The sequence below is a fragment of the Peromyscus eremicus genome, chromosome 10, assembly GCF_949786415.1.
Source record: "Peromyscus eremicus chromosome 10, PerEre_H2_v1, whole genome shotgun sequence".
Lineage (NCBI taxonomy): Eukaryota > Metazoa > Chordata > Mammalia > Rodentia > Cricetidae > Peromyscus > Peromyscus eremicus.
The window spans coordinates 69,193,503-69,212,583 of NC_081426.1; the positions used below are offsets into that span (position 1 = coordinate 69,193,503).

The 19,081-nt window shown below is 45.4% G+C and overlaps 2 protein-coding genes and 1 pseudogene across 2 annotated transcripts in view; 1 reads left to right on the forward strand and 2 right to left on the reverse strand.

Moving 5' to 3' along the window:
* The window catches only part of Polr2b (RNA polymerase II subunit B), a 49,660-nt gene extending 42,968 nt beyond the window's left edge, over positions 1-6,692 (forward strand). Inside the window, exons 22-25 of the mRNA XM_059274594.1 lie at positions 280-393; positions 761-921; positions 5,628-5,823; positions 6,436-6,692. Coding sequence (XP_059130577.1) covers positions 280-393; positions 761-921; positions 5,628-5,823; positions 6,436-6,525 — 561 coding nt within the window. The 3' untranslated portion in view covers positions 6,526-6,692. The remainder of the gene's footprint in view (positions 1-279; positions 394-760; positions 922-5,627; positions 5,824-6,435) is intronic.
* Igfbp7 (insulin like growth factor binding protein 7) overlaps positions 6,615-19,081 on the reverse strand; it is a 61,577-nt gene continuing 49,110 nt past the window's right edge. The window contains exons 2-5 of the mRNA XM_059274592.1: positions 15,863-15,972; positions 9,757-9,873; positions 9,065-9,191; positions 6,615-6,872 (exon numbers count right to left, since the gene is read on the reverse strand). Coding sequence (XP_059130575.1) covers positions 6,853-6,872; positions 9,065-9,191; positions 9,757-9,873; positions 15,863-15,972 — 374 coding nt within the window. The 3' untranslated portion in view covers positions 6,615-6,852. The remainder of the gene's footprint in view (positions 6,873-9,064; positions 9,192-9,756; positions 9,874-15,862; positions 15,973-19,081) is intronic.
* Positions 9,887-13,053, reverse strand: LOC131920286 (small ribosomal subunit protein uS5-like; annotated as a pseudogene).

Consider the following 19,081-nt stretch of genomic DNA (forward strand, 5'->3'; position numbering starts at 1 on the left):
TTAAGATGCTATTTTCCTTGAGTACATTAGAGGTATTTGGGATTCTCAGTGTCTTTGAACATGATCCCATGGATAGACTTGCATTTCAGAGCCTTGTAGCCTTTTTTGGGGAATTACTTTGTTATAACTATCTTAGGTAAGATACTAATAAAATGAGTCTCAGTGTATCACAACCTTTATAACAGTTTTTAATTTTAAAACCTTTCTTTTATAGAAAATACTAGTTGGGTATATCTTTACTGATTTGTAACTTCTCTCACACATGCTTTTCTTCCAAAGGTCTCTGCTAACAAGGGTGAAATTGGTGATGCCACTCCCTTTAATGACGCTGTCAACGTGCAGAAGATTTCTAATCTTTTATCTGACTATGGCTACCATCTCAGAGGAAATGAGGTATATTTACTATCATAAAAGCTCCTTGTTAATGTATGTAGCAAGCATGTTTTGTGTGGTGTACTTTTAGTCTTTAAAAGAAAGCCTTTTGCATGTACAAGTCATAATAAGCATGCAGCATGATGAAGTTTCACAGAGTAAACACATCTATGGGTCTCATACCCTCACTGAGGAAAGAAATTACCCAGAATATTTTTATGCCTTCAAAGTCCCCTTCCAGTCACACCTTTTCCATTCCAAGATACCTATGGTCTCAGTATATATAGGCTAGTTTTGATTTTTATGTAAGTAGGCGTATAGATATGCATATGCATTTTTGAACTTAATATTTTTAGTTATATGCGGCAAAATCTGTGTCTGTTTTCAGGTACTCTACAATGGATTCACTGGTCGAAAAATCACATCACAGATTTTTATTGGCCCCACTTACTACCAGCGTTTGAAGCATATGGTGGATGACAAAATTCATTCTCGTGCTAGGGGACCAATTCAGATCCTTAATAGACAGCCCATGGAGGGTAGATCTCGGTAAGGGAGCTGCGGCGGCGTCATGGTTGTGTGTTATTTAACTAACCTTTCATTTGAGAACGGTCAGCATGTGTAGAGGTGGACAGCGGTGTAATGACGGCCTGTGTCCTGTCACCTCACTTCAGTCACCAGCTACACATGGTGTCTTGTTACTCGGTGCTTATCCCTCCTCCTCACTCTAGCCTCTGATGCCATGATTCTTTCCCTCTCTTCTTTACAGTCAGGGCCGTGGACATTCTAGGCGAGTGCTCTAACAAGGAGCCAGAACCCCAGCTCATCTCTGATTATGTTCAGCATATCCAGTTGTCATACAGTTTCCTTTGTAAAACTTTAGATTTACTATAGAAGAGTGGCTATCAAATATTCGATCTCAGGACCCTTAGAGAACTTTGTTGATGTGAGTTGTGTCTTTTGATACTTATCACAGTAGAGAGTAGACTGAAATTTAAAATGTTTATTTAAAAAACAATGATAAACCCATTACGTATAAGTACATGTTTAGTGAAAAATCACTATATTTCTAAGTAAGCTCAGTGATAAGAGTGATACTGGGTTACATTTTTTTCAGATTTCTTTAGTGAACTGGAAGGCAGCTGGATTCTTCTACTTCTGAATTAGTTCCATTGCAATATTTTACCATTCCCTCCTCCTTCCCCTGCCTCCCTCCCTATCTTCCCCGATCCCATTTCTGTCTTTCGATAGGCTCTCATATATACCACAGGCTAGACTCACTCTTTGGTTACATAGTTGTGGCTGGATCTTCCTGCCTCCACCTCCAAACTGTTGGGATTATAGGTGTGTGCTGCCACTCAAGCTCAATATTGTACTTAAGAAAAATATTTTCATTACATGTATTTATTTTGTGTGTGGGTATGTGTAAGCCACGTGAGTGTGGAGGTCAGAGAACAACTTGTGGGAATTTGGTTCTTGCCTTTTACCCTGTGGGTCCTGGAGATTGAACTCAGGTGGTCAGGCTTGGCAGCAAGCACCTTTACCCATGGAGCTATCTCACTGGTCCAGTATTATATTTTTTTATACTTATTTGAGGGAGATCTGATGTTATACAGATAGCTGGTGGGAAAAGGAAAGGATATTATTTTTTGATGCTATACTAAAATGAAGAGCTACTCTAGTAATTTTTTTTAGTCTTTATTTTCATTTATTTTTGAGCCAGTGGAATTCATGGCTCTCCTAGCTCATTCAGCCTCCTGAGTGCTGAGATTACAGGGGTATGCCATTCTGTCTGACAAGTTGTAGGTTTTTGTTTCTTATGTGACAGTATCTTTTTTAAAAATTTTATTTATTTATATTTTATATATAAGTGCTTGTATCTGCAGGCCAGAAGAGGGCATCAGGTCCTATTAAGATGGCTGTGAGCCACCATGTGGTTGCTGGGAATTGAACTCAAGACCTGGAAGAGCAGCCAGTGCTCTTAACTGCTGAGCCATCTCTCCAGCCCGTGACAGTATCTTTTTATATAATCCTGGATTTCTGGCCTGGCATTCACTATGTGAATTCACTCTGAATTCATGGCATCCTCCTACCTCCGCTTCCTAAGTGCTAGGATTACAAGTCTGCACCACTGTTGTTAGTGATTTGTTTCTTTTTTCTTTTGTTTCTCCTTTTTTCTCTCTATCAGGGTGTGTGTGTGTGTGTGTGTGTGTGTGTGTGTGTGTGTGTGTGTGTGTGTGTGTGTGTAAAAGACCGTATTGCTTAGAATGGCCTCAAACTTAGGGCAGTTTTGCCACAGCCTCCCAAAGTGTGAATACTGGCCTGAGGAACACACCAGCTACAGTTATTACAGAAATTACAGTTTCTTTCTTTTTGTACTTGAAAAGTGTTTGGGAGTTTTGCCTGCATGTGTGTGCACACTGCGTGCATGCCTGGTAATAGCAGAGGCCAGCAGAGACTCTCGGGTGCTCTGGAACCGCAGGTACAGGTGGTTCTGAGCTGCAAGTGGATGCAGGGAACTGAACCCAGGTCTCTCTCTGCAAGAGCAGCAGGTGCTTGGAACTGTGGAGCCACCATCTCTCCAGCTCCACCAAGCTTAGTTTGTTAAAGGGTAGTTGTAATGAGGAATCTGAAGCCTTACCGGTGAATTTTTTATATTTATATATTAAAATCATTGGTTTGCTGGGGGTGTGCAAGGTCTTAGGTTCAGTCCCCAGCACTGCCACCTCTGCCAAATTGTGTCACATGCATAATTTTATAGAATGATAATTGATCATTTGGGAAATAACAATTCACTGAATTATAGATTTTCTAACGTTAAATTCTATTCCACACACACACACAAACAACCACACTTGTAAACATTGCACCACTGAGGTCTTTTAGAAAAACCTTTAAGTATAGGAAGCTGTGGGGCCTGAAGTGGTGGGTAATTCTGTAAAATTCTAATTTTTGCTTAGAAGCTCAAACTTTTAATTGTTGGTAGTACATTCTTAAAATGGTTTTCTTGGAGTAAAAGCTTGACTTTGTTCAGTTCCTTTTGTTTCATTGTTTGATAACCAAGTTTGAGTCAATGTAATTGGTGTCATTGTTGAAGTAAAACTGGTCTTCCTTCATGCAAGGGGAGGTATCACCGCTTGATATTGTTCCTCTGCCTTTGTTTGTGCTGAGCCACCAGGAGTCCTGTTTACTTTGTCTCCATCAGTGCAGGTGTCAGCACAGTGACAGAAGCCACTGTGTTCTGAAGCAGTGTGGTCTAAGTGATACCACTGTGTTCTAAAGCAGTGTGGTCTCAGTACTACCACTGTGTTCTAAAGCAGTGTGGTCTCAGTACTACCACTGTGTTATAATGCAGTTTGATCTTCCCGAGCCCACAGACTGTAACTTGAGAACCTCTGTGCTGAAGATGAGTTCACTGGAAAGCACATTGGGGCTGAGAGAAGGCTCAGTGGACGAGAGCATGAAACACACTTCCAAAGGCTCCGAGCACCTATATGGTGGCTCACCCCCCCCCCCCCCCCCTCCCCCGCGCCCTCCGTTAACTCTGGTTCCCTCTTCTAGTCTCTGAGGGCACTAAGCACATAGGTGGTGCTCATACACAGATGTAGGTACACACACACACACACACACACACACACACACACAAAATTACCAGAATACCTCCTAAATATTACCAAATATCTAGGGGTCAGGTTTGCTGTATTGTATTTTTGTTTGTTGGTTTTTGTTTTTTGTTTTGAGACAGGGTCTCTCTGTGGTTCTGGCTGTTCTGGAACTTGTATATATGTAGACCAAGATGGGCTGCCTCCCAGAGTGCTGGGATTAAAGATGTGCACCACCACATCCAGATTTATTGCATAATTTTTAAAAAGCTTTATTAGTTAGGATGCAAATAAAGGCATGGTTTGCAATTGGTGTGTCTATTAAGTTCCTTTTAAACATAGTTTATTTTTAATTTTACATTTTAGTGTGTGTGTGTGCATGCGTGCATGTGGGTGTTAGAGGACAGCTTGCTGGAGTCAGTTTCCTTCCATCATGTGGTTCCAGGAGTTGAACTGGATGCACCTTTACCCACTGAGTCATCTCAGTGGGCCCTGTTGGGTTCTGTTGCCCTCAGACTTTTTCCTTTGAATTTTATGAGTTGAGGAAACTTGATTGTTGGTCTTGGACATGCTGCTTGCATCCCAGGGCTAGGACTTCCTTGTTTCTATAAGGAGGTAATTGCATTTGGAGGCTTAATGAGATTTGGACTTTGAGGTTTGGGTAGTAATACTTCATGGCATTATTTACTTCTAACATCTGGGAGCCTTTCTTTTCATGACTGTAGAAGCTGTTGATTGTGTAAAGCCTTTGATGAACTAGAGAGTACAAACGGATGAGAGTCTAATTTTTATCTGTCCCTCTACTGTTAGCTGTGCAGACACTTGGAAGGCTGGCCCATCAGCTAGTTCCCTGGTGGTGGGGTTCCTGTAATGGAGGCAGGGTAAATGCTCTCTCCCTCTGTTTACCAACTGTCAATATAGGACGTTCATTATGAGCTGGTGTTGTAGTAACAGCATTATAAGCCCAGTGGTTTATTCAATCTTGAGATCTCCAGTGCATGTGTTACATTAAGGAGGCCATCGTTAAAAATTGTGTGGCCACTGAATGCGTGTAACTGTACACGGGAAACCTGTCATCACTTGCCTATTCCATTGCATTTGTTACTGCATTTATCATTTCTGCCTCGATTGCTGGGGAATCCCTTATTGAGAAGCTGTTTTATCTAGATTGTCTTTTTAAATTCGCTTTCAAGTATAGAGTTGAATTCTGGAAAGTTAAATGATAGCATGATGAGCCTCTGCTTTGTACTGCTCTGCATTTGATGAGGAAAATTGTATGCTGTACTTGAGCACGTTTTCTCTACTTCATTTGGAGACCTTTTGATGATTACTAAATGCTTGGTTGACTTTCCCCTCCTCACCAGGTTAGAGAGATTGCCAGGGCAGAACCGTCTGAACTTGGTTCTGTCTACTGCTGCTACTTCACTCCTGTCATTAGTCACGGAGGTGAAGGTCAGTACAGCGCTCAGTACTGATGGCTCAGTGGGTAGAGGCGCTTACGCTAGGTAAGCCTAACCATGTGAGTTCAGTTCCCAGGAGAGAACGGACTCCTGCAGTCTGCCCTCTGCCCTCCACACCTGTGCACTGACACTGGCGTTTACATATATCCACAGTAAGTAAGTACAAAACGAGCTCTTGTTTTCCTATCAACAGTGATGGTGGCCTGCGTTTTGGAGAAATGGAACGAGATTGTCAGATTGCCCACGGTGCTGCACAGTTCTTAAGAGAGAGGTTGTTTGAGGCATCAGATCCGTATCAGGTTCATGTTTGTAATCTTTGTGGAATAATGGCGATTGCTAACACCAGAACTCATACGTATGAATGCAGGGGCTGCCGAAACAAAACCCAGGTGCGTGGACACTTTATTCTCTTTGTGCAGGTGTTCTTAGGATGTAGTCAGGGCAGATTTAGTATGGTGAAACAGGCTGGGATTTCCAGTTTTGATGACCGGTCTAAGATTACTAGTTTTATAAGCAAAGATAATTTGACTTTTCTACAACAAGCTTAAAAGCAATTTCTCTAAATTTCTCTGAAATAATATGGTCTTGCACGAGGGATTGTAAACAATTTTTTAAATATGAGTATTTTGCCTGTGTACTATGTGCATGCAGTGCCCACAGAGGCCAGAAGAGGGCATCAGGTCCCTTGGAATTGGAGTTAGATGGTTGTGAGCTGCTCTGTGGGTGCTGGGAATTGAACCCCAGTCCTTAAGAGCAGCCAGTGTTCTTAACCACTGAGCACACTTCAGCCCAAACAAAAATTTTTTTAAGCCTTTTACTTAAAATTCATCGGTTAGGAAGGGTGAATATATGTCTTTTGGCAGAAAGGAGGAACTACTAAAACCTGCCGGGACAGGCTGAGGCGCAGGGTGGGTGCACACAGCCTCCCTCTCACTGGAAGTGTGGTAGAAAGCGGAGTCTTTGATATGGTTCTGCTCATTACTGTTTCTTTTCTCTTGCAGATTTCTTTGGTACGAATGCCTTATGCATGCAAACTGTTGTTCCAGGAGCTTATGTCCATGAGTATCGCACCTCGAATGATGAGTGTGTAGTTCTGTTGGAAGTTCACAGCCAGACACTGTAAATATCAGTGTCTTGTTTCCGTGATAGTTGTTTTTTTTTTTTTAATGACAAAATGTACTACTGTTGTGATAAGAATTTTATTTGTTTTGTTTAAAGCTATGCATGCTTTTTTGTAAATAAACAATACATTTTTGTAGATAGTCTTGATGTGTTGTCTTTCAGTTCTCCATGAAAAATCAGCTGGATGTAATAATAAAGTGTTAGTGGATTAGGTTAGAAGGAACTTGTCAGGCAAGAAGAGGGTTAGAGCTGTCAGTAAGCACTTTTAGCTACATAGGCTAATGTATTTTGCAGGTTTATAGCTGAGCACCTTGACCTGTTTAAGAAGAAAGAAATAAAAATTAGTTACATATGTGGACATAATTGGCAGATTGTCAGTTTCTAAATCAATGAAAATGTTAAATTATGTGGCTAACAGGCAGGGGCATGGTAATGTGCCTGTAGACCCAGTAGTATTCAGGCTGAGACAGGAGGATTGTTTGAACCCAGGAGTTGAAGACCAGCCTGGGCAACCTAGAGAGACCCCCTCCACCTGTTCTCTCATCCTCTTCTCTCCTTTTAGTTTTAAGAAAGGGTCTCACTATGTAGCTCAGGTCAGTCTTGAACTCATGATTCTCCTGCTTCAGCCTCCCAAGTGCTGGGATTGCAGGCATGTGCCAGAGACCTCATCCTTCAAAGAAAACAAACAAGGGCCTAGAGAGGTAGCTCTGCAGTTAAGAACACTGGCTGCTCTTCCAGAGGACTTGGGATTGATTCCTAGCACCCACATGGCAGTCCTCAACTGCCTAAAACTCCAGTCCTGTGGGATCTGATGTCCTCTTCTGGCCTCCAAGGGCACTGCATGCAGGCATTGCAGACATCCATGCAGGTAAAACACCCATACCACATTAAAAGGTGGGGTGGGGCAAGAAAACAAAAGCATGGGAAGAAAGGATGCGCGAGTGATTATATAATGGTATGCTGGAGTGCCCCATGGACTGTGAGCTCTGTGGTTTTAAGAATGAGAGCCAGGGGCCGGGCGGTGGTGGCGCACGCCTTTAATCCCAGCACTCGGGAGGCAGAGCCAGGTGGATCTCTGTGAGTTCGAGGCCAGCCTGGACTACAGAGTGAGTTCCAGGACAGGCTCCAAAACTACACAGAGAAACCCTGTCTCGAAAAACCAAAAAGGAAAAAAAAAAAAAAAGAATGAGAGCCAGTGCAGCCGTACTGGTCATGTGTGAAAGGGGGGCTTTTCAAGTTAAAATCCAGAGAGGCGAAGGGACTCTGCAGTCCAGCTTATTCAGAGCTGCAGGTGGAGGGGGACGTTCCAGAGCTCACATGTCCACAGGTGCCCCGGCTCTCAGCTCTTTCACTTCTGGGCGGAAAGGGGTCTGACCAAATACACTGGTCCTGGTAATGTAATCCATTTCAGTGCACAGCCGAGTGACCTGCCCAGTGAAATGACTAACAGCTGCTGACAGTTTTGTTCTTCTGGGTCTAAGAGGATGTCTAGTCAGGCAGCACTCTGTAGAGCTATCTACATGTAAAGTAGCATTACAGAAACATGGGGGCCTCTGGAGGAAGCTTTTTAACAGTGAAATAGGACAGAATTGAGTATTTGCCAACATGTTCTCCTGTCTAGCTTTTTTTTTTTTTTTTTTGGTTTTTTGAGACAGGGTTTCTCTGTGTAGCTTTGCGCCTTTCCTGGAACTCACTTTGGAGACCAGGCTGGCCTCGAACTCACAGAGATCCACCTGCCTCTGCCTCCCGAGTGCTGGGATTAAAGGCGTGCGCCACCACCGCCCGGCTTAGCTTTTTTCTTTTAAGATTTATATTTTATTTATGCACAATGTGTTTTTATATTTACGTATGCCATGAATGTGTGGGTGCCTATGGAGGCCAGAAGAGAACATAGCATCCCCTGGAGCTGGAGTTCTAGGTAGTTGTGAGATACCCCATATGAGTGCTGGGAACTGAACTCAGGTCCTCTGGAATTGCAGTACATGTCTAGCTTTTTTTTTTTTTCTTAAAAGCTCAAGGTGAAGGACCAAATTGACCACAATCACTTCCTTTTAAATGGAGATGGAATATAATAGTCATAACAAAGCGAAATGCCACATAGATAGAAGTTACAGGAAATACAAGCCACCCAGTCAAGTCTGAATTTTGATTCTCCTATGTGAGATGAAGTGAAAGATTCTAAGCCACAGGAGCCCTCAGCCATCCACATGTTCTCTTGGAGGCATGGGACCTGGGTTTTTTTGTTTGTTTTCCAGACAGGGTTTCTCTGTGTAACAGTCCTGGCTATCCTAGAACTCCCATTGTTCGAGGCTGGCCTTGAACTCACTGAGATCTGCCTGCCTCTGCCTGCCTCTGCCTCCTGAGGACCTTGTTTTAAATACATATACTTAATGCTTTTCTGGATCTTGTATGTTTCAGGATTTTATTAATTGTTACGTATGCTACTTTGCTACACGATTATTAAACAAAAATACCCTTCACTTTTAAACGGTGAGATGACGTACATACCTTTTTTCACTGGTATTTCATGTAAGGCATCAACCACTGTAATTTTGGCCGACGCTGAAGCCTGTCCTTGGGAGTTGGATGCGTGGCACTCATATTCTCCAGCATCTTCCTTACTCAGAGGAGACACCTGTGAAAGATAAAGGCTCCTCAGTGCTCTGTGGTGGTTTCCTCTCCTCCCGCTCCCCTCCCCCCCCAGTGGCTTCCATTACACCTAGGGTCCCTAGGATGAGCAGAGGGTTGGAAGTAGTAAAGTCTTGTGTCGGGAGGCTGTGGAGCTACCATATCCCTAGTCATGGATGGCATCTGATCACAACTGGGAAGTTAAAATGTGGATAGGTGCACACACCTGCTGGAGGAATGCCTTACTGGGTACTAGGATCTGAGTAATACCCACAGGATCAAAGTTAAGTAAACTTTACTTGTTAACCAATAACCATAATTAGTGATTGGGCCGTTTAGTTCTGTGTGAGAATTCTGGTTTGAATTTTTGGCAAGCAGAATTCTCTTAATTCTTATTTTTTTTCTAAAACGAAGTAACTTTAGCTCCTCCATTAGTTCCTGTAGTTATCGGCAACACCGGATGCTCCGAAGAAATGGGGAGAAAAATAGCTTTGGGCAGGCAACCGGTGACTTTTGCCAAGTCCTCGTGTCCACTCCCGAGAACGGAACTGGTGCCAGCTCTTGGTACTCACCAGCACCCAGCCAGTCACTTCATGCTTTTCTGGGCCACCCCGGGTCTGAATAGCCAGGTTTTCCCGGTCCCCAGGCAAGAGTTCTGTCCTTTGAACTCCAGAGTGGTCTCTTTTTACCTGAGAAAACGAAAGGAGAGCCTTAGTTCTCTGCACAAAAACATCAAGTGGGAAATGCCACATTCCCAGAATTGCACAAGGTGTCCACCAGAATGTAATTAGATTCAATCCAGCAATTTACTCAGACCCTCCCTTTTCTGAAGACTTAGGAAATAGAGTTGTTTCTTCCTGCCAGTTTTACTTTAGCAATGGGGCTTTTTGTTTTATTTTGAGACAGGGTCTCACTAGGTAGCCTTGGCTGGCCTGAAAATCAGTATATAGACTAGGGGGATCTGTCTGCCTCTTGTCTCCCAAGTGCTGGGATTAATGATGTGTACCTGGCTTTTAAGCATTTTTTAAAAACAGATTTAATTCACTTTATTTTTCTTGTATAAAAACCCTTATATGGTGGCCACAGCTGGAGCCTGGGTCCTCTGAACAGAGACTGGTGTGGTTTTCACAAGATGCTCAATGAATTCCTGATAATGAGACTTGGTGAACACTGTCTCTTTCCAGAGGTTGGGGGTCAGGTAGCTGTAGGTCTTGGAGATGGTATCAAAGGTGGCCTTTGCAAAGGTGCCCAGGGTGGCAGTGCAGCCCCTGGCTGATGTGTAGGGGTCATCAATACCAGCCGTCATCAGTAATTTCTTAGGCACAGGAGCAGAGACGATGCCAGTGCCTCTGGGGGCAGGGATGAGACGCACCAACACAGAGCCACAGCGGCCTGTCACTTCGCACGGAACAGTGTGGGGCTTGCCAATCTTGTTCCCCCAGTAGCCTCTCCCCCCAGGGACAATGGACAGCTTGGCCAAGATGATGGCCCCTCGGATGGCAGTGGCTACTTCCTTGGAGCACTTAACACCAAGACCAGCATGACTGTTGTAGTCCCCAATATCGACCAAAGCCTTGAGCCTGGTTCGCTGGCCAGCCTGAGTCTGCTTCTGCACTGGCATGATCTTTAGAACCTCATCCTTTAGGGATGCGCCCAGGAAAAAGTTAATGATCTCAGATTCCTTAATGGGAAGGGAGAACAGGTAGATCTCCTTCAGGGACTTGATCTTCATGTCCTTAACCAGGTGGCCCAGCTTGGTGACAGGGATCCACTCCTTGTCTTCAGCTTTACCTCCACGAGCCCCATAGCCCCTAAGACCACTGCCTCCTAATCCTGGGCCCCCCAGGTCCTCTGGGTCCTCCCACTGTACCCACCGGCTTCAGCATCTGGCATCTGCCATTTGGTGTTTTCCTGAAGAAGACGCTTAAGCATCATGTTTTAAGCTTTTCCCTGAAAACTTGTGGAGTATACATGGTCACCCTGCTGCAGGCTGCCTTCACTAGTGAGTGCCCTTGGACAGTCTGCTCCTTGGTATCGGGCCTTTTTTTCTGTCTTACAGGCCATGTTTGACTGGCAAGTTGTCACCAGGGCTAGTTTGATGTTTGGGACCTTTGGGAATCATGAAACTATTCCTGAAGACCTGAGGTCAGAAACGCCTGTCACGTGTTGCTGTGAACCCTGCCTGTTTGTGTTCATACCACGGCGGGATTCAGAAGGCTGTGGGTGATTCACTGCTCTTGGTTTATGGCCAGTCCTTACTTCACATCTGTCCTTTCCCACCTATTTTAAAGGTCAATGAATGTTAATAAGAAATTGGGAAAATAAGTAAAGAACAGGAGGAAAAGGCCCTTTTTTATGGGGTAACGGATTTAGCAGCTCAGTTGCAGTACAAATATTTTAAGGTTTGTGGAAACTGAATTTAAAAAAAAAAAACTACACAAAACAATATCCTTTAATTCTTCTATCCAGGCCTCTTTAAGAGCCCAGCCAGTGTTCATTTTGATTGTCTTTGTCATGAGAAAGGTTTACAGTGTCAGGAGTTTTCTTCTTTCTATAATAAAGTGAATGTTCATCTTCTCCTAGGCTTCCCCCCATGTTTCTCCAAATACTGAGAGAAAACCAGGTATTTAGTGTCTTGAATGAAAGCTATGAAGACATGCATAAATAGGCATTTTCCCTTAATTCCCCAAGTAGCTGCTGAAACAATTTCTATTAGTAAAATGGGGTAATATTTGGGGGGAGTATTTATCATCAGAGCCTATAATCTCAGGACAGTGTAGGCAGAGACCAGAAGGTCCCTGCGGCTAGCTGGCTAACCAGTTTAGCTCACAGTGAGCTCTAGGTCAAAAAGTAGAGTGGAGCTCAATTGAGAGAGACACTGATGTCACCCTCTGCCCCCCTTCCCACAGGGGAGGGGTTCAATGACAAAAAGAATCTTAAAAAGAAATCCTGTTATCCACAAATGGTCAACTGGGGGAGAATCAGGAGGACCATGAAGTCATTTAGGTGTCTAGCTGTTCTATTTTAATCTGTTTCGAAGGATCTCTTGATCCATAGCTCAGGTTGGCTTCAAACTCACCATCCCCCTGTCTCACCCTCCCCCGTACATACTCCCTGACACCTGGCTCTGAGTGTAGTTTGGTTGCAGCAGATTCTTCCAGAACCTTGTTATTGTAAATAAGGAACACATTTTAAAAAGTGCCAACGACTGCAGAACTCTACACACCTTTGGATGCGGTTTCTGGTTAGCATTATTATTTTAATTCTCATTAATTACATACATGTACATACATGTGAGTGTGGGCACCCTTGGAGGCCAGAAGAGGGCTTTGGATCTCTCAGAGTTGGAGTCAGAGGCAGTTGTGAGCTGCCTGACGTGGGTGCTGGCACCGGATGTCAGGCCCACATTCCTTGCCTTCTCAATCCTCTGGTTTCTGCCCAGACTTTGAGATTACAGGCCTTTGTCACCACACTTATCCAGCCTCTAATAACCTCTTTTATCCAAACACTGTTTCTGCACTTAGACCAGATTTGATACAACATGTGATCTGAAATATGTCTGTCTGTATTCCTAACAGTCTGGTGGCAGGAGCTTGGAGAGGAAACAATTGGCCAATGGAACTATCTGGGCCAATGACTTTTCAGATAGTTTGTCACGGCCCAGACAAAGCAATGCCTTTTAAAGTACGTTGGGATTTGGGATATAGGAAACCGTTTTATGATACCTTAATAAGTAGTAAACGTGATGCTCAGACCCATTTTGAATTCTAGCTTGTAATCGCCCATGAGAACACGGGTAGCAATCCCTGTAGTTCCAGATCTCCTTGATGGGTTGTGTGCTGCCCTCCGAAACCCATTGCTTTAGGTCACGTGTGAGGCCCAGCACATGGCAAAGGTATAGGAAAATCCGTGGAACATCCCAGTTTGCTATTTACTCCTTGCTAGTAATCAAAGAAAACATTTTTTTAAAAAAGACATGGTCTCACGTAGCCCAGGCTGGCCTTAAACTTGTTATGTAGCTGAACTTCTGATGATCTTTCTGCTTTTACCTCTCGAGAGCTGGGATTACAAGCCATGTGCCACCACGTCCTGTTTATGTCATGGTGGGGATCCAAGCCAGGGCCTCTTACATGCTAGGCAAGCACTCTACCAACCGACTGAGGTTCCCCCCACAGAGCTTAGAGCCCCTGCCTAGCACATGCTAGGCCCCAAGTTCAATCCCCAGCATCGCAAAAATAAACAATGAACGCCCAAGAACTGAAAATCCTTTTTTTTCCAGTTCCCTCTCTCCAAACCCCTAGATCCCCAACTCAGTGACTGGTGCTCCTAGGGAAGACCTGCCTTGCAGGACCAAAACTTCAGAGACTCCCAAGGCAGAATCATTTGCCAGGGTGCTATAGAACCAGCACTGAAGGGAGACTTGATTCTCAGCAAGATTTGGCAATAAGGCTATACTTAGAGGCCTCAAGTCACCCTGGCCTCTCATTTGACAGATTCCTTGGGGGACCCACAGAGAAACAATAGGGCTTCTTATCAGTTTTTCTTGGAAGCTATCACCCACCCCCCTCTCCTCTCAAGACCTGACCTCAATAAGCATTGGGGATCTTCAACTTGAGGGGAAAGGGCCTAGATGAACACATTCTCCTGACCACATTGCTGCCCCTCTCTTTCCAAAGCACAATTTACAGAGGCAGAATTCCATCATTCCCTTTAACGGAAGTTTCAGCCGTGAAGGACAGATGTACTGGAACTGGGTCACCTCTGCCTAAACCATGGTCCAGGCATTTGCTGGTAACTACCTACACTCAAGCCCGGTGGTTTCCGAAGTGGCCGAATCCCTCTGGCCACATGAGGGCGCCAGAGGCTGCCAGGAGCCCTGATGTGGTCTAAGGCTTCTCACCCGGCAGCTGGGAAAGCTCTCCTGCCCCTGAGGTCTTTAAGCTGTGATGATAATTCCGCCCCACTGCGGAGGAAGCTTCCTAAGGAGAAAGTGAGGCCAACAGACCGAGAACAGAGATCAAGAATTCCAGTCCCGATCAGATTAGGATGTCGGAGGCTGGAACTGCCTTGTTTTTCTTTGCTCTTTATTTTCGCCCCTCAGCTACATGAACTGGATTTCTACAGTCTGTGAGAGAGAGAGACTTCTGACCATAGGGCCAGAACCCCTCCCAGAGTCCCAGAAGTCGCCCCTTTGACAAACAACACACATACAGAATAACTGAAACTATCGTTCAGTTTTGAACTTGCTGAAAAAGCAAACAGGCTAAAAAGGGTGTGGTCTGGTTTTTTGCTGTTTTGCTTAAAGTAAATTTCCTTTTTTAGCATGAGTTTGAAGATTTTTCTTTACTTCACAGAGTTGGTATGAGGTGGAAGGCCTTAAAATGTACAAAAGAGACAAAGCTGTAAATGTATGGTCTAGCTGTGAGGGTTTTTTTTTTTTTTTTTTTTTTTAAATCTGGAAAATTGGTGTTTTCCATTTTCCTTCTACTGACAGGTTAAAATATGTTGACCTTCAGACATGAAGGTCATTACACAAGAACAAAGCCACTGGAAGGGGTTGTGAATAAATTCTACCAACAGACAGGCTCTAAGGCACCAGCCCATGTTAAGGACTTCAGTCTCAGGGAGGCCACTGAGATCCTGGCAAACAGGAGCGGGAAACATTTAGGGGGCAGAAAGTGAGGTCCTAATACTCTTTTGTTCTTTAATTTATTTCCTGTGTATGAATGTTTGCTTACAAGTATTTAAGTGTACCACGTATGTGCCCGATGCCTGTAGGGACCAGAAGAGGGTGTCAGATGCTCTGGAACTGGAGTTACAGACATTTGTGAGCTGCCATGTGGGTGCCGGGAACAGAACTCAGGTCCTCGGAAGAGCAGCAAGTGCTCTTAACCACTGAGCCATCTCTCCCGCCCGCCCCAGGATTTACATTTCTAATCGTTATGCTGTGGTCTACTCTTGGTGGTGGTGGTGGGAGTGGGGTGTCATCTAACCACACGCATATTCACACCCACATACACATGTGTGCAGGCACCCAGAGGGTGCATGTTAAGGTTTGAATCTGAAATTGCCCCCATAAGAGTCCTATTTTGAATGTGTGCCCCCAGCTGGTGATGCTATGTGGAGAGGCTGTGGAAGCTTTAGTAGGTGAGGCCTGGCCAGTGGACATTGGTTACCAGGGGCGGGCCTCTGAATGGTACAGCCAGGCCTCTGCTCTAGCTGCTTTCTGCTTCCTGGTCCGTTGCCATAGGAACAGCCCCTGCTACATGGTTCTGCCACCATGGACTGAGTGATGCCACCGTGCCTTTCCTGCTGTGTAGACTGTGACCCTCTACAACTGGAAGCCAAAATAAACCTTTCCTTCCTTGAATGAGTCTGTCAGGTATTTTGGTCACAGCAATGCAAAAGTAATTAACACAGCGGGTTTAGACATTCACGATTCTCTGAGTTTCCTGGACTCCCCGCTTGAACACTGCAAATGAAATCAGGGAGGGGACAGACAGGTGGAGGTCAGGAAAGACAGCTGCTAACGTAGAGGTGGCATCACTTGCCACAGGCTTCAGCTCTGAGGAGCGGTAGGCAGTGGTGCAGACCGAACTGCACATCCCTACCAGGCCGTGCCATGCGAGAAGGGCGTCCCGGCTTGCAGGATGCTTTCCTGGAGTCTGCACTACTGACCTTGTTCCAGATGAGGACGGGGGTCGGGATGCCGATGACTTCACAGCTCAGGTACACCTTGGCACCAGTGACATTCCAGATGTCCTTGGGGGGCGTCACTATGGAAGGACCTACAAGAGAAGCCAGAGAGCCAAGTCCGTCTTTCAGCAGCTCAACATCAGTCCGTTTCCCAGGACGTCAATACTTGGTTCTGAGGCCCTCCCCTCGGCGGATTATCTGAAGTGCATCTCGAAGGCCAGACTAACAGGCTTCTTCCTGTCGCCTGCATGATTTTACAGTCTTCTCAGGGAATGCAGGAATTGAAATAAGCAAACCAGCAAACCCAACAACAAACACAATTAGTAAGAAAAATCTGTTGCTAACCAAATTGTCTTCTTTTCCCCAGACAAGCTCAAATGAGTTTTATTTTACCAGCTGTTCTGCATTAGCTGGGATTTTTCCATTAACAGAGAAATTTCAGTTCTGAAAATGCTTAATGTTTCCCTTCCTTTGTTTACCAGCATCTTCACTGGAGGACAGTGCTAACAAACAACTACTCCTTGTATAACAAAAAAAAAAAAAAAAAAAAAAAAAAATCTAAGCGGTCATTTGAAAATGCACCGACAGCGCCCGAGCAATCTTGTTTGTGTAAGATTCAAGAGGGCAGGGGGTTGGGGATTTAGCTCAGTGGTAGAGCGCTTGCCTAGCAAGCACAAGGCCCTGGGTTTGGTCCTCAGCTTTGGTCCTGGGAACTGGGAGGTACGGAAGGGGTCTGGGGGGGTCAAGAAAGGTGGTGAGAGGGTCCTGCCACTAGTGGAGAAGGCAGATGCTCAAAACAGTGGCTGCCTTCTGCTGGGACCAAGCCTCCAAAGAGAAGGCAGGAGGGGACCCCCGTTCCAGGGTTCTCCGTGCCTGAGTTCCCAGTAGGAAGCACTGATGAAGAGGAGGGTACCCCTCCTGGCATGTGCTCAAGAGAGTGAGCAGGTCTGGGGCCATCGGAGAGAGAGGCTGGACAATAGGTCCTCATCCTCCCAGTTCTGGAATGCAGTACTTAACCCTTTCTACCCCAGCTCCTGTTAGTACAAAGGCCTTTACTCAGGATCAACCCGTGATCTTTACTCAGAATCCTTTCTGCTGGAAGCTTGTACGGCTCTCTGTCCCTGGAGTTGGTAAACTATGGCCCATGAACCAAATTCGGCTTCCTAGTTATATCTGCATGGCCTCCAAGCAAAGAACGATCAGTCCAAATGTTTGGGAAAAATTAGAAGAAGGATCCTGTTTCACGGTGTGTCAGAATTGGGAGAAACTCACGTTTAATGTCCATAAATGTGACTGTTACAGCCTCATCCACTCGTTCAGAGTGTCTCTAGCCGCTTTTCTATCACCCTGGCAGGGTCAAGCGGTCTGTATTCCACACTGTGTGGCCTAACGATGGGCAGCCCGGGTCTTTACAGAAGGAATTTGCTGATTCCTGCTTTAATCAAGGGGAGAAAGGGACCAGTGTGTGAAGAAGAACCATGAGAAAGCCTCAGAACTTTAATCCTCCGCAGTCCCTTGGAGTCAATACAAGCAAACTCACTAAAGCTGTCTCTGGTTTGGCCCCGAAACTCCCACTTCTGAAGTCAACAGAAAGAGCCAGGGCCTCGCTTACTGCTCCTTCCCCCTGCGGGGCCAGCTCCCCCACACTGCGGCACGAAAGTCTGGCACATCTACCTCTTCTTAAACTGCTCTAAGATTTTATTTTAAAGATTACATTTATTTAGTGTGTCTTGGAGTGTCTTCCTCTTATTTCTTTCTACCTTATTTATTTATTTTTTAATTTTGCTTTATATGCACTGGTGTTTTCCCCATGGGTGTCCGGTCCTCTGAAACTGGAGTTATATAGACAGGTGTGAGCTTCCATGTGGTTGCTGGGAATTGAACCTGGGTCCTCTGGAAGAACATTCAGTGCTCCTAACTGCTGAGCCATCTCTCCAGCCCTCCACTTCATCTCAGTGGACTTGAGGCTCACCAGCTGGCTAGACTTGTTGGCCAGTGAGCTCTGAGGATCTGCCGGTCTTCGACTGGCTGGTGCTAACAGCTGCACACCCTAATATCTGACTCGTGTGTGGGTGACAGAGATCACAACTCAGGTCCTCATGCTGGTGAGAAGGCACTTTACCACAAGCCCTCTCTCCAGCCCACACTCCTACCTTCCAGTGGAGCAATTGCTATTTCCCATCGACTCATTCTGAATGCCAGACCCTCAGCCACCAGGGAGGGCCCTTCAGAGAGACTTGGGACAGAGCACCTTGGAGGGGACATAGAGCCGGGGAGCCTGGGTTCCCGCAGAGGGACACTCTCTTGCTGCAGAACTAGACTCTGCCTTCCTGGATGTTTTGCCCTACTTCTGGAATGAGTAAGTTAATTATTCCCTCTGCCCGGGGTCTTCAAGGCTAGTTAAATATCTAACTACAGGGTCAGCTTGCCCTGGGGGCCTGGGAAAGGCACAACCTTCCCCTCTTGGCCTGGGAAGCCTTCTTGCACAATCAGCACTCATAGGACATGGACTCTCCCCTTCCAGCATCTATTTCCAGTGCATACTAATGTCCTGAACCAGCAAGGAAATGACCCCAGTACGCAAGATTTTCCCACTCATCTCAAGGATTAGAGGCTTTTTTTTTTTTAAATCTCTTGGGATTTTATTATTATTATCATTTCTCCCTTTGTAAGAATGTGCAAAACAATTACAGTTTCGAAAGCTCTAAATATATTTCATGTTTCCTTCTCTACAAATCGTGGGCCCCAGTAGGAAGTATACACCTTGGCTGGGATACTGGCTTTTTTGTGGCAAAGGGGGACATGGGGGGGACAGCCCTAGGCTGTGTTTATATGTATGTTTCTGGCCTTGTCTCAGACATTTCCTAGTCTGAATGCCCTCTTATAGAACGTGGGACTCGCCCTCTCCCTGGTTTCCTCTGGGCTTCTGAGACCCCAAGGCTTGGACGCCACCTAACCGGATCTGGCTGGCCTTTGAACTCCTTTCTCCCACCTCTGTGAGCGCCCCCTGCTGCTCTGCCCTTCCCATACAGGCTGAGATCAAGGGATCTCAGGAGGTTGTTCTGGGAAGGATATACCAGTATGCCAAGGAGCTTGGGGGAGCTTGGGGGACTGGGGAAAAGCTGCTGCTCCCCTAGCAAAGGCTCACAGGAATGGTTCTATTGTGAGATCTGAGTCATGCAACCTGCATCCACCTTCCCA